Here is a 15,316-nt window from a genome sequence, read left to right on the forward strand (position 1 = left end):
CCAACTTTGGAGTTTTCTTCTCTCTTTGGTGAGTGAGACCCACTCTCGCCAGTTGCTCATGGTCAGTGCCAGCATCTCTTATAGGCAATGTTCCTTTTGACTGGGAAACCATCTGGATAACCTTGACTTCATTTTTTAAACAATGTAGAGGAATGTTCAGGTCCACCAATTCCCAGGTCTCTCACGGGCCTGGCAGGGACAGCTATCTTCTACCCCAGAGGCAAGCCCTCCCTCTGCTAGGGAAATTCCCTGGGAAAGAGAAGGAGCACCCCAGATCTTCAATCACACCATGGCCAGTGGGCTGGATTCCTTAGAAATGAATGACAGCCAAGCAAGCACAGGGATGCTTGGAAGTCTTAGGTGGCAAAATCTAATTGGTCCAGGTCCAGAGGCAGTTAACACTGTAAACTGAACTACTTGGGCTTCTTTTATAGCGGGACTTCTCGGAGCCTTTGATATGCTAATGAGAATCGTGAATCTCCAAGAAGGCGAGATAGCACCTTGACAAACCCATTTGGCATTGAAACCCTCTTTTAGAGGGTAGAGGGTTCCTGGGAACACCCACTGCTTTAATGTAAACAGTGCTGGACTGGGAGTCTGTAAACGGGTTCTAATCTTATTTTGGCTTTCCCAAGAACAAGGGGTGGGGCTCTCCTTGACATTCTTTCAGGGTCCTATGGGATCCCTAATGCAAAAAGATACTGGTAGGTGGGGGTGGTGGAGCAGAAGCCCGTGAGAGGAAGGCTGGGAAGGTGAGGCCAGGGAAACTAGTGTGCGTTTGGGCCTGGCCTCCTAGAACCCGGAGGACAAAGGCGGAGCAGGCAGAGGCGAGAGAAGACTCCAACCGTGCAAAGTGCAGCCCGCGGGCCTTTCCAATCCATCCACACCTTTGCAGACGGGCCCCACCCCAACATCAGAGCACCGACCGCGCAGGATGCCAGCACAATCCCGAGCTGAAACAAACTCTTCCCTCATCCTGAGACCGGTGGAGGCCTGTCCTCAGCTCTGCCCGCGGCTACGAGCCTGCCCTTCACAGCACTCAAAGCTGGAAGAGGGGCCAGGGAACCGGGGGCGCTCTTCCGACAGCGGGGCAGGAGGGAGGGGGCAGTGGCGCAGCCAGAAGACTGGTTCCAATTGGGAGCCTCCCCCGGATCTACGCGGCGCCTGTCCACGTCTCGCTCTCGGCACGGAAGGGGGCGAGGAAGCGCGAGGTTTCGCCTCAGACGGCCAGGGTGAGTGGGGGCCCGCTCCTCGATGCGGTCCTGCCCGGGTCCCAGGGAGATTGGGCGCGACGGCGCGGCGGGCGGGACTCCAGGCGGCGGCTCTGCAGTCGGACGGAACAGTGGTGAGCGTGGCGCGGCGCGGAGCGCAGGGCAACGTGGTGTGGTCCGGGGGCGGGCACGGGGCGGGCGCGGCGGTGGCGCACGGTTCGGGCCGCCCCGGCAAGCAGCGGTCGACGCGCCACTCCTCGTCGCGTCCGTAGCGCAGTTGCTTTAGGCAGCATGCCGGTGAAGAGCCGAGGCAAAGCGACCGACGAGACGGCGGCCGCCAGGAAGGCGTGGTAGGCGCAGGCCATCTGGTAATCCTTGAGGTTGCAGTAGCTGTGGCTCTGCGTCTGGGCGATCATGATGCCCGTCGCGGCGCCGTAGAGCGCGGCCGCCAGCAGGTCGTGCGCCACGTTGACCACGAGCCAGCGCGAACCCAGCACGGGCACTAGCTCGTGCTTGCCCAGCAGCGTGAGGAAGTAGAGGCCCAGGGTGAGCAGCCAGAAGAGCACGGACACGAAGAGCGCGAAGTGCACGGGGCCCTGGTACCGGCTCGTGGCGATGGTGATCCAGAAGGCGGCGCCGGCCAGCAGCTGCAGCAGCCGCAGCACGCCCAGCGGGCCGCGCAGGAAGGCCCTCTGCAGGCGCACCGCCCCGCGGACCGCGCGCGCCTGGGGCGGCGGCTGGCGCGGGGGCGGCGGGAGCATGGCCCCCGGGCGCGGTGGCGGCGGCGGCGGCGGCGCCCCGAGTAGCGGAATGGCGGCGCCCGGCTCGCGGGGCTGGCCCGGCCGACGTGCCCGCTGCGCCCGCGGCGGCCTCCTCGCGTCCCTCCGAGTCCTCCTCGCGCTTCCTCTCCCCTTCTCCCCACCCTTCCTCCCCTCTCTCCTCCCTCCAGCCCTCCTCTCTTTCTCTCTCCCGGTCTCCACCACTCCTACCCGCCCTTTGGCTTCCCCTCCCCGTCTCCACCCCCACTCGCTCCTCCCGGCTTCCTGCCATCTCTTTTTGGGCCTCGCTCACCACCCCGGCCCCCCTTTCCTGCCGGCGCCAGACTCCCAGCTCGGATTCCTTCCTCCCCAGGGCGCGGCGGAGGGCACTCGCACCCCCCCGGCCGACCGCGGGCCTTCCGCTGTGGCCGCCCGGGCCAAGTTTGGCACATCTGGGGCCACCGTGCCCTCCCTGTCTCCCCCGCTCCGGTCCAGCCTCTGAGGGGAAAGCTGTCTTCTGGAGCCTTCTCTCAGCCTCTCGCTGGGCCCCTTTCTTTCTACTTTCTCCTGCCCTAGGGCCCACCCGGACCTCTTGGCCTTTCCCTGGCTCTGGAGGAGAGCCGCGCTGGTCTTACGCTGACATCCATTCTCACCTGGACATCTGGAATATGTCCACCTCACGCTTTTCCGGTCCAAAGCTGAGCTCTCAGACATCAGAGAAAGGGACCGTCCCTTTGCCAGAGACCAGAGACCCCACTGCCCCTCCCACACACCACAAAGTCAAGTCCTATCAGTCCAACCTCATTTTTCCAACGTCCTTGCCATTCAGTGTTGCCTGGATTAAAAATGTGCTACCCGACATGGCCAGGGCACCAAGCCGGGGGTAAGAGACAGCAAAGCCCGTGTGCGGAACTGCTAGGCAAAACCGCCTCTGATGGAACTTAATGATGCTTTACACTGTCCTTTACGTATATGCCCACTTAAGCCTCAAAACGGCCTCAGAGATACAATTATTTTCCTCCTTTTACTGAGGAGGAGAAATAAGGTCTAGAGAGGTTAAGCCCGTGAAGCTGGAAACTGCAGCTTGTGTCTCTTTCCTCCCCATCGCATTCAACCTTCCTTCACTGTGACATCTTTCTAAAACACAGACCCGGTGTTACACCGCTTCCTTCCCTGGCCACAGGATAGAGTTCTATCTCTTCTATGGGCATATTTCACAAACTGGCTCCAACTGATTTTCACTTTCATTGCTTTCCATTTCCTTTCCTTACCCATGTTCCCACCCCATGCCAACCCCACCAAACCTCTTAAGTTCCCCCAAATAAGCTCAGAATGCCCTTCATTCCCAGACCCCACCTGGCTGGCAAACTCCTACTTACCCTTCAATGCCCAGTTTAAATGCTCCTCCCTTTGGTCCAGACTCCCAAGCTGTTGTTTGCTGGCTCTTAGGCTCTCTCTTGCAGCATCCAGTAGTTCTGCAGTACTTCTGAGTCTGGCACATTGCAGCTGCTGGCTATCACCTCTATCTTTGCCTGGCACATAGGAGACTATAAATGTCAGCGGAGTGGATGACCTAGTGGCTGTGGGAACAGCAACGAAACAGAGGGCCCTCTTACCTGGGAAACATGCATGCTTCAGTCCCCCAGCCGACCCTATCTGCAGAACTAGTCCCTCATCTCCTGGTCATGTGATGTGTCCATTGGCCCCCGGGCCTGGCTGAGCAGCAGCCTGGCACCCCTTGTGGGGGAAAGTATATGTGGTTTCTCAGGGGGCTAACGCCTCTCTACAGCCCCGCCTGCAGGGACCTGAGAAAGTTGTGAACGCTAATTTTAAATGAATAAAAGGTGATGTATAACATCCGTATAACATCCATATCTGTGTAAGATAGCATGGTATTGAGGCGCAGGGTGCGAACCGTGGAGGCAGACTGCCTGGCTATGCATCACCGCTTTACCACTCCCTCGTGCTGGGACCTGGGGGGGGGGGGGGTGCGCACACGCACTTAACCACTTTGTGCCCCAGTGTCCTCATCTGTGAAATCCTTTCATTCAACAAATGGATATTAAGCACCTGTTAGGCACTGGGTACCATTTTAGGGTCTAGGGATACATAATACATATGTGATCATTATTAATTGAATGCTAACTATGCTGTAGGCACTGTTGTTGTTGTTGTTATTGTTAAGTAAGCTCTATGCCCAAGGTGTGGCTTGAACTCACTCCAAGATCAAGAGTCACATGCTTTACCAACTGAGCCGGCCAGGCGCCCCTATATTCTAGGGCAATGTTACCTCTGACTTGCTGGTGGGGAAGCCAGGGCTCAGAGGGTTAAGGAAGGTGCCCGTGTTCACAGAGCTGTTGGGTTGACAGTTTAAACAGGAAGCCCATATACTTTCCCATATTTTATTCTCAGCTACTGTTACAGGGACCCAGAAAGATTACATAACTTGCTCAGAGAAACAGAACTAACAAGTGTCAGTGTGGAGACTCAAACCTAGGTCTTCTGATCCCAATTCTGGGGCCTTTCTAAACTATCCCTTAGCAATCAATCCCTGATGGGACATCCTCAGTGTCCCCAGGGTGCCAGGCTTGAGAAGGGCTGGAGCTAAGACAGGCACCTGGGGGCTGAATCTGGGTGCTGGGCTGATGACGGGGTTATGCTACACAAACTACCTCTGTGAACAGGGGACCTAACTAAATAAACATTTAGAGGGAGAGAAGCAAGTCCTTCCGTTGTCTGAACCTTTGTCTGAAAAAGGCGTCTGGAGACTTAAGGGTGGAGCGCCACCTGGTGGGCACAAACCTTCAGGCCCACAGTTAAGTCCAGCTCCTTATGAGGAAACCAATGGGGTGGCTTTGGGGAGATATTTTTAGCCTCTGGAATCCTGAAGACATTCCAAGGGGCAGTCCCAGGAGACTCTGCAAAAGCATAAGCACGCAAGAAGATCTTGATTCCTCCAACTCAACAAATAAGGTCTAAGCACCTGTGGGATGCGAACAATTGAGTTGTGGAATGTAGGAATAAGGAGCACTGCCCTCACAGTGTTCGCACTTGTCTGGTAGCGGAGGGGCAGCTCGGGACACAAAAGAGAGAGGTGGATGCGAGGAAATCCAAAAGGGAGAGTATGTGTGGCAGGAGGGCTGGGAAAGCTTTCAGAATGAAGTGTCTCTGGAGAGTGGATAGAATTGTGACAAGCAGAGATCGGAGCCAGGCGTTGTTGGGCAAGGCAGTCCACCATGGGGCCTGAGCAGCCCTGGCTCTTATCACTGAGTGTGCTGAGAATGCAAAGCCACGGTCACCCATGCGCTTTCCAACCATTTCTCACCGTTGTGTTCTCCCACCAGCAACTTTGTGGGATGAGGGAACATCTCCCAGGCAGAGTGCAAGCTTGCTTGTTTCTTACTATAAAAGTGGTGGTGGTAGGAGGGGACAGGGGTGGGTTCCCCAAGCTCAGTGCTCTGTAGCTATAACATAAAGCTCCTCTGTGGGTAACATCCACCTGGGCCCCTCTGTGCTGCCCCATGAAACTAGGGAACAAGGGAAAGAGACATAACGATGTTGCTCATGCTGCTTGCTGTGCCAAGTGTGGTCAATCCTTTGAGTCTGACTCAGGAAGCCATGTCTTCTGCCCGTATTTATGAAACAACAGCAGGCTAGCTTATTAGCTTGTAAGTGGAATTAATCCCAGCCCCTGACAGGTGCTGTAGGCAGTGGGAACAGTGGGAGCAAAAGCAGGGCCTATGTTGCTCAGGGAACAAGGAATAGTGGTGCTTGCTGGATACTCTAAGCCCCAAAGCAATGACTTTCACTATGCCCAGAAGGGAAGACAGCTTACAACAAGGAGGAATGCGTGCCGCCCTGAGATCCCATGACCCGCTCTTGATGTGCAGTCAGTTCTGTCTTCAGTCTCTGGGCTACTGTCAATTACTGCATATACAGACACAACTCACATTGGTTTAATACCTATTATGTGCCAGGCCCTGAGCTGGCACTTGACATAAATTAGCTAACAGCAGAGGCAAAACTCACAGTGGGGGAGTAGATGGGTGTGAGGACCTGCAGAATCTTGCCTTGAATCTTAGAGTTAAATTACCGAATAAACATTTCCTGAACGCCTACTATGTATGTACCTGGCATTATGTTACAGTCCTAAACCTGAGTTGGAAGAGGCCTTAAAGATCATTTGCTCTAGCCTTCTTATTTTATGGAGGGGTAACTGAGGCCTGGGGTGGGTAAGTGACTTCCCAGAAGTCACACAGCTGGTTGATGACTTCCCAGAAGTCACACAGCTGGTTGATGATGTGAGTGCCAAGTGTAGAACTTAGGGCTCCTGACTCACAATCCAGTGTTCACTCGGGGCAGGGGGCTCTGCACATGAACTCTCATTTGTTGGTTAAGTGGCTCATACCTCTTGGCCTGTTCCCGAGGCTGTGGGAGCAGGGACCTCGGGAAGGGTAGATAGGGTCCCCTCTGGGCTGGAGTTGGATAGGAACCTGGGTGGCTCATGAGTTTGATATTCCGGCCCCCAAGGACTACTTGGCCTTTGCTGGAGCTATGAAGTGGTGTGGATTCTGGGCCCCTTTGGGCAGACAGAGGCAACGGGCCATAGGCTGGGCATGAAGTGGTAAAGGCATTTGACTCTGACAGAGCTCAGCGCCCGCTCCCCAGGAGAAGCTGGCCAGGACCAGACACGGAGCCACAGGTACCCTCTGAGGCTTATCTTTGTGTGAAGCCACCCAGAACACTGGCTGGCAGGGCCAGGTCCCTAAGGCTAAGTAACCATGGGTGACCAAGGGAGGTGCTCATGAAACTTCACCAGTAATGGGCTGCCCAGGAGGTGCTGAAGACGACCTCCTACTGGGACTACGATGGGATGTGCAGACCCCAGCCGACCACATTCCTGGGGAAAGGAGGGGCCTCACCTATGAGGAGGGACATGCCGAGCCAGGGTGGACTGAACCAATCACCACCACTCTGCTAGTCAGCCTTGGAGGAAAGTGGCTGAGGCTCAATGGTAATAACCAACCTTTGCAGAGTATTTCCCAGGTGCCAGGCACCACGCCAGGTGCTTTCCACTCTTGTCTCACTTCCCACAACAGCTCCGTGAGGTAGGGCCATTAAAGCCACCTCCACTTTAAAATGAGGAAACGGAGGCACAGGGAGCTTATGTGACTTATCTAATGTCACACATCTAATGGAGAATGGAATTCAAATATTTGCTCTCCAAATCCAGGCTCTTAATCAGTGCATGTATCTCGGACTTCAGCCTTGGTCTTGGAGGTCACAAGACATCAGAGGACTGTCCCTGAGCAGTGACAAAGAGAATGAATGATTCCCCATGTTGCAGAGATGGTCCACAGTAGGGGGCCAGGCAGGGGGCCGTGAGAGTGGGTGTGGCTGTCACAAGCCCCAAGATCTGCACTTGGGGAGCCTGTGTATGCTGTTTCTATTCTTTACCCTGCTATGTGAAGGGTCTCCAGGAAAGGGGGATTTGCCCCCTGAATTCTCTAGCCCACCCACAGCTGGAGCTTTAAAGCAAGAGGAGTGAGGCCCACGGGCCGGGCTAGAGCCCAGGGTCGCCATCAGAGGATGCTCAGTGCTGAGCGTGGGCCTGTATCTCCTCCTTGGCCCTTGCAACGACCTTGGGAGATAGGTAGCTCATTATCTCCACTTGACAGTTGAGGAAAATGAGATTCATCAGATTATGCTAGGAACTAAATTTAGATTTCGGGACCACTGGAAACACTATGGCTGTCTGAGATTCCCCGAGTCTACTTTAACCATGAACTTGCCCCTTAGGTCTAGTCTCCCCTGACTCTTTATAAGACATTATTCACTGAAACCACACAGCAAAAGCAAATGTGCTGTCCCCTCCACTACTACTCGGTCTCCAACTCCCATTACCACTGGGCCTCTTACCGATGTGGCGAATCCTAGAGATTTTCTCCAACTCTGGTTTTCTCTCTGCTGCCAAAACATACACACACCCCCTCCCCAACCTAGACATGCAGAGTGGGACATGACTGCCGGGACTAAAAGAGACCAAAGGTCACAGAAACCACTGGGGACCAAGCAGGATCATGTCCTGACCCATCAGGAAGATGACAAAACAGCTAACATCGTGGCATTCAAGGATCAAGAGAAGCAGCAAGAATCTTCAGTGGCAGCAAAATCCTTTGGAGGCCTGCCTGCCTCTCCCACGGCAGCTTTCTCCCCGTGCCCACAGCCCCGGCTGGAGTCTAGAAATAGATACTGTGTTTATACTATGAAGCTCTGCCCTACTCGCCCATCTCCTCCTCTGACCCAAACTGGGCTTATCACATTCCTTCTTTTGGAATTCGGCCACATGGTCGTTCCTAAGTGGAGCTAGCGTTGGGGTCACCAAAGCCAGGGCATGAGGCAGACTGCGGGGGGGCAGGGGTAGCAATCCTGAGTTGGCAGAGGAAGCCGATCTGCAGAGAAAAGCGCAAGTGTGTTAGGGTTGTCTAGAGAAACAGGATGGATAGATAGGTATACACATATAGATTTCTTATAAGAAAATGGTTTGTGCAATTATGGAGGCTGGTAAGTCCCAAGATGTGCAGTCGGCAAGGTGGAGACCTAGGAGAGCCACGGTGTCATTTAGTCTAAAGGCTGCAGGCTCAAGCCCCAGGAAGAGCCAGTGTTTCAGCCAGAGTCCGAAGAAGGGGGGCGGGGTAATATCTCAGGATGCCTGGGTGGCTCAGTTAGTTAAGCTTCTGACTCTTGATTTCGGCTCAGGTCATGATCTCAGGGTTGTGAGACTGAGGCCCATGTCAGACTCTGTGCTGAGCATGGAGCCTGATTAAGATTCTCTCCCCCCCAACCCCCTTGCCCACTTGTGTGCATGCCCACGTGCTCTCAGAAACACACACACACACACACCAATGTCTCCACTCAAATAGTCAGGCAAAAGGCGGTCCTTCTTACTCCAGGGAGGGTCAGCCTTTTTGTTCTATCCGGGCCTTCAGCTGATTGGACTGATTGGACAAGGCCCACCCACATTAGGGAGGGCGATCTGCTTTACTGGGTCTACCAATACAGATGTTAATCTAATCCAAAGACACCTTCACAGACACACCCAGAATAATATTTGAACAAATCTCTGGGCACCCTGTGGCCCAAATTGACGCATAAAATTAACTGTCACAGGCAGCTATGCTGGGACAAAAGATAGTGAGAGAGGACAGCTGCCTGTGACTTGCTTTGGGTTGTTCCTCTAGACTTCATTTCTGCGAACTCACTGTTGCTTTCCAGTAACGACACCCTCCCCCCTGCACTTCCTCACTCGAGCTAACTTACACAGATTTCTGTTTCTTGTAAGGACGCCAGAATGAAGCAAGGAGGGTTTGGATCCTAACTGCTAGGGTCTCACTCCTAGTTCCACTCGTGGCGGTTTAAAAACAAAATGGCTGCAAATTCTTTGATTCTTCTCCCATCAAGAGGTTGTGTCTAGTTCCCTTCCCCTGAATCTGGGTAAGCTTGTGACTCCGTTATAACTAACAGGATGGTAGGAACCACGCTGGATGACTTCTAAGTTCTAACCAAAAGACAAAGCCACTCCTGTCTTGTTCACTAGAACTCACACTTGCAGCCCTGAGCCGCCATGGGAGATGTCTCTGGTCCCAGTCACACTGAGAAACCACCAAAGCAGTCCTGGCCTTCAAGTTCTCCCAGCCTAGTCACCAAACATACGAAATGAGCTTCAAATGATTCCAACCCCCAGCTGTCATGGGAACCTCAGCATTCAAGACTTCCAGCTGGAGTCCTGACACTCCCGCTGTGCACTATCTCAATTCCTGTGTATCATCTCATGCTTTCTATTTTCTGCTGTTTTGTGATGTTTTGACATTTTGGGACATTGCAGATCCAGGGAGGGACTGCCCCTCCCAGATTTAGCTAATTCCTAAAGATAGTAAATAATGTGACTGTGAGTGTGCCTTTGACATACAAACCAACCAATCCTGAGCCCATACTCCAAACCACCTCCTCTATTTGGGCTCTTACACTCCAGGAGGCAATGTTCCTCTGCCCTAATCATCCCAGGGAAAGGTATCAGACAGTCCCTATGCCCCCAGAGACTGCTGGAATTACTAAAACTAGCCAGTCCTAAACCTGCCTAGGGGCTTACTTTGTTTCACTCATTTCTTCCCACAAAAGCTACAATAAAAGCTCATGTCCATGCTTTTCTCTTGCTCCTTCTGCCTCTGGACTGACCCCGGTGTTTCCCCATGTGGCCCTTTGTCGTGTGGCATGTCCCTTCCTCTGGGGAACTGTGAGTAACAAGTTATCTTTTCAATGGCAGCCATCTCCTGATCTGTTGGTCTCCCTATTCCTAAATAAAACCAAAATCCTGAGTGCATTTTGAAACATCCTGACCTGCGGCACCTGGGCGGCTCAGTCAGTTAAGCCTCTGACTCTTGATTTCAGCTCAGGCCATGATCTCAGGGTCCTGAGACCTGAGGTCCCGCATCCAGCTCTGTGCTCAATGCAGAGTCTACTTTAGAGTTCCTCTCCCTCTGTTCCTCCCCCCTCCCTCTTTCTCTCTCAAATAAATAAAATCTCTTAAAAAATAAACAAACATGAATAAGACACTCTGACCCACGGAATCCACGAGCATAATAAAATGGTCATTTTATGCCACTAAGTTTTGGGGCGATTTGTTACGCAGCCACTGTAGCTGGAAGATGTGTTGATATCCTGCACGTCCCCAGCCTCAGCTTCTTCATTGGCATAATGAGGTTAAGAGCAACGGCTCAATACCACTGGGGTGTTGTGAGGATTCAACGCGACGCAAAGTGCTCAGGGCTCCTGTGTGTTAGCTTTATCATCAATACTGTTTTCTGAAAGAGCTGCGACACCCAGCTCACTGGTTTCAGTGCGTCCCTGGATTGCAGGACACAAGCCTGCTCTCACGTGAGTTTTGTCCACTTGATGCTCTTCATCCTCACCACTACCAGTCTCGCTACCCTCCACTGGATCCGCCAGAGTCCAATCTCGAGCCAGAAACCACACGGTAATTTGTTTAGGGAGACCTCAATATAAGGAATTATTATCTACTATAATGGAGTGCTGAGGCGTCGGCTAACAAGAGTTAAAGAGAACTCTAAAGAATACAGGAAAAGAAGATATAAGCAGCAGTCATACTCCTAGGGCTGAGATAGGCCCTTTAGAAGAGCTCTCTTCCCCTCCCTCCTACCAGGACCAAGACTCAGATCTCCTTAGAGAGGCCGTAGCTGTGGCTCAGTAGATGGCAAAGAAGTCACTGAGGTGCTGCACTTGTAGAACTTGCCAGAAATCACCCATCTGGGGTGCTACTGCATGGATGTCAAAAGTTATTGCAAAATGGGGCGCCTGGGTGGCTCAGTCGGTTACGTGTCCGACTCTTGGTTTCAGCTCAGGTCATGATCTCATGGGTCATGGGATCTAGCCCCAAATGGGGCTCCAAGCTCAGCGGGGAGTCTGCCCCTCCCCCCACTCATGCTCACTCTCTCTCAAATAAATAATCTTTTAAAACCTTAAAAAAAATAAAAACAAAACAAAACAAAAAACATGTTTACTATAAAACCACCTAAGGGGCGGAGGGAAGGTACTAGCCCCTGCGTGTTGCTGGCGGCCATATGCTGTAGGGACCCAGGCGCTGAACAAGCCGCCCACACCGCGGGAGGCCACACTGCAGGACCTGGCACCTGAGAAGTCACCTGAGCTCCAGGAGCAGGCACTGGAGAAGCCTGGCAAACTGCAGGAGTTTGGTGAAGGTGACACACCAGAACCCGAGAGAGAAACCCTTCCTCCTACGGCGTCTTGCTAGCGCCCTCTACTGACAAATCTGAGCATTGCGCCAGCAGGGAAAGGAGAAATATTTACAGGACTTGGCTCCGTTATTACAGAGGCAACTGGTAGTTACCTCTTTGGAGTCTCAACTCCATATGCAACCTTCTATACACATTTGGACTTCCATATGACAATGAAACAACTCCATATTTCCACCTAATGAGAGACAGCTATCTTTCTTGGAGGTGACATTCTCACCCCCTCTCTCCAAAATAAGGAGATACACAGTCCTAATGGTCTGCATTAAATACTGCTCAGAAAGAAAAACAAAAAAAGAAAAAAACTTCTCAGATTTTGTCAGAGTCCCTTGGAATATACTGTTAACTAAAGACTAAACTGGTAACATTAACTTCCAACAACTTACATATAAACTTTTATATGAAATGAAAACATGGAGAGAAAAAGAAAACGGTTAGTATGTACAAACACACCCTGTACATATAACAGAGAAAAAAATATGCAAAACTACTACAAGCCTTGTTTTTATAATTGGCCACAGGGCTGTTTTAGTAGTCATTAACGGGTTTCTAGTTGCTTCATTCCTTCTACACTTATTAGTTGGTATACTACTATAAGGAAGGCCTTTTTCTTCTCCTCTATTTACCTATTTATTCACTTGTTTATATTGCTGTGGACTTAGACATTATTTCACCCACTGGGTTATAATCTGTTACTGTCACACCTTATTTTGATGCTCTGCACTTGCTAATGGGAGCCCTTATAAATAGACTCCTAGTCCTTTCGATGTGTTTCCATCATTCTTTGAGTACTTCCTTACTTTCCAGGACAAGATTTTCTAGAATCATCCTGAACTTTCTCAACCCCAATGGTTGAATCCATCATTTCTCCAAGGAGCCGTGGTTCCTTCTGCAGAGAATGGTGTTGAGAACTCGCCACGTGGGCTGTAAATGTGCTTATTCCTATCGGGGTATCATCGCTTCTAGGCCCTCTCAGCAGAGCTGGAGAACGTGTGTGTTTGCATGTGTTCGTGTGGATACATACACGTGTATATACGTAAGCATATGCATACATTTACAACTTATTTATTTCTATATCTACTTATCTGTATGTTAAAAACCATGAGTTCATACTTGCTATGGACTGAATTGTGTCCCCCAAAATTCACATGTTGGAGTTCTACCCTCCAATGTAACTGTGTTTGGAGTAAGGAAGTCATTAAGGTTAAATGAGAGGTCCATAAGAGTGGAGGCCCGATCTGATAGGATTACTGCCCTTGTAAGAACAGACACCAGAAAGCTCACTCTCTTTCCTGACCATATGGGGACACAGTGAGCAGGTGGCCGTCCGCAACCAGGGAAGAGAGCTCTCCCAGAAACCGGGTGGGCTGGCACCTTGATCTCGGACTTCCCACTTGCACAACTGTGAGAGCACAAATTTCTATTGTTAAGCCACCCAGCCTGCGGTGTTTTGTTGTGGCAACCCAAGCAGACTAATACAAAACTGACCTTTAATTCCAATGCTCAAGACTTAGATTAGGTGTGGGGCTTTTGTTCTGCTCTGTTTTGTTTTGCAGTGTTTCTGTAATGTACTGTTTGCCTGTGGGGCTTTGCTATTCTCAGTTGCTAAGTTCAGAGAAGAGGGCTGTAGTAAGTTGCCTTGTGTAATGTCCTAAGAAGAAGGGTGTTTTTAAAAAAGTTTAGAATTACCAAGATCATTTATCAAGAAAAACAGAGTCACACTATGGCTTGTCAGCTGAGTATGAAAGTTCTCTCTGCTCTCCCCAGGACAGGACAGAGAGCAACAACAAACCCACTGGAACAAACCTCAGCTCTACTGGGGAACCATTTGGGGGAGCTGCTTCAACAATTCCTGTAGGACAGAGAGGGAAGGAGTCAAATGCTGGCTTAGTGTCGGTAGCGGGTTTATATAGCACCTCACTTCATCCTCACAGCAACACAGAGAGGTGGGTATGATTAGTTCCACTTTATAGATGAGAAACTAGGAAAGCAGAGAGGTTAGGTTATTTGCCTAAGGTTGAACAGCTGGAACCCCAGCTGTAGAGACTCTGCTCCCCCAGAAACGAGTACTCTGCTGAGCCATACTGGCACGCAGGGCAGAGGGAAACATGTGCACGCCTATACATACCTATCAAAATATTCTCCCATATTGTGAATTAAATGGAAAAAGTTGATGAAAGCCCTGCAATCAAAAAAACATAACCAGACATAAAGCCTTGTGTTGCCCTATTGGTTCACACACTATTTTCAATCCTCAAAAAGCTAATTGGCCGGGAGCATAATGGCGACTTACGCAGAAACCATGGGCGGATTGGAAATGACTATTCCTGTTGCAAAATGACACCAGGTCATAAAACAAACAACATCCTGTCTTTAAGCGTTGATATTTTGTTCACTATGGATGTTTTACATTAATTTTGATTTTTAAAAATATTACATTAAAATATTTATCTTGATTACTGGATTTTTTTTTTTTTTTTTGGTGTCCCCTTAAGTAATGCACCCAAGGAGTATTTCTCACTCACCTCACCTTAATCAGATCCCTGGTAAAACCAAGTCTTGGCCTGAATTACACCAGGGCTCCATTCCTCAGAGTTGATCTTCTCTTCCAAACAGGGCCCTCCTTGTTGGGGGGTGGATCCCAGATCCTCCACTCCTGCATGATGGAAGTGCCCTGTCTTCTCTTCTCTTCAGACATACGAAATCATAAAGCTGTACCAAGAGAAACGTTTCCATTGTGTGGTAAGTGCATGGTCACACGCCTGCAAAAATGCGGGGAGACACCAGATGTTCTCCACCCAGCCTTAGTCACATCTGACCCAGAAGCCACAAGTTCCCAATTCCTACCCTGGTATGCTCATCTGAGATCCTGGCATCAGAAGTCCTAGGCTCACCAGCACTGATGTGCCAAGAGTTTGGTCTTCCTGTTTCTGAGACCGAGGAACAAGGTGTCCCTGGTTCAGAAGCCCAGCCTCCCTGTTTAGGACTCCATACACTCCTCTCTTTAGCCAAGCAGTTGGCTGAAAGGATTTGCAGCAATGAGTGCCTTTTGTTGGAGACAAACATGGCTGACTTCTTTATTCCTTCTGCTATTTGCCTAGGTCTCAGGAAAAGCAGAGAGACCACTGTGAAAACCCTTCTAACTACAGCAAAGCACTTGCTGATGTTGTTTTTGTGCAGGACAGAAAGAGGAACTGGAGAGCATGGGATGAGGAAGAACAGCTCCCAAACATCCCTTCCACCTTGCAGGAAGGGACCCACAAATCCTTATACGCTGGCTTTTACTCCTTCCCCCTCGGAACTTCTACAGAGGAGAGATCACACTTAAATGACGATGAAGTTTAGCTCTGAAGTGAGAAGGAGACAGGCAGACCTAGCTGCCTATTCCCTGGCGCCTTCCTGACCATTTTTGAACCACTGCGCAAACAACTCCTCATCTTCCAAAGAACTAAACAAGCATTTATCAAGAACCTATTGGGGACGCCTGGGTGGCTCAGTTGGTTAAGCACTGACTATT

The 15,316-nt window shown here is 51.0% G+C and overlaps 1 protein-coding gene across 1 annotated transcript; it reads right to left on the reverse strand.

Annotated features, from left to right (window-relative positions):
• Positions 1-1,219: 1,219 nt before the first annotated feature.
• On the reverse strand, positions 1,220-1,972 carry LOC121101171 (MARVEL domain-containing protein 1-like). The gene has a single exon (XM_040623768.1). It carries the CDS (start codon positions 1,970-1,972, stop codon positions 1,220-1,222), a length of 753 nt encoding a protein of 250 aa, XP_040479702.1.
• Between the last annotated feature and the right edge of the window lie 13,344 nt (positions 1,973-15,316).

The sequence above is a fragment of the Ursus maritimus genome, unplaced genomic scaffold (assembly GCF_017311325.1).
Source record: "Ursus maritimus isolate PB19 unplaced genomic scaffold, ASM1731132v1 scaffold_7, whole genome shotgun sequence".
Lineage (NCBI taxonomy): Eukaryota > Metazoa > Chordata > Mammalia > Carnivora > Ursidae > Ursus > Ursus maritimus.

What these genes read in the sequence shown, in the direction of transcription:
- LOC121101171 (XM_040623768.1), bottom strand. Translation starts at nt 1,972, where the DNA reads ATGCTCCCGCCGCCCCCGCGCCAGCCGCCGCCCCAGGCGCGCGCGGTC.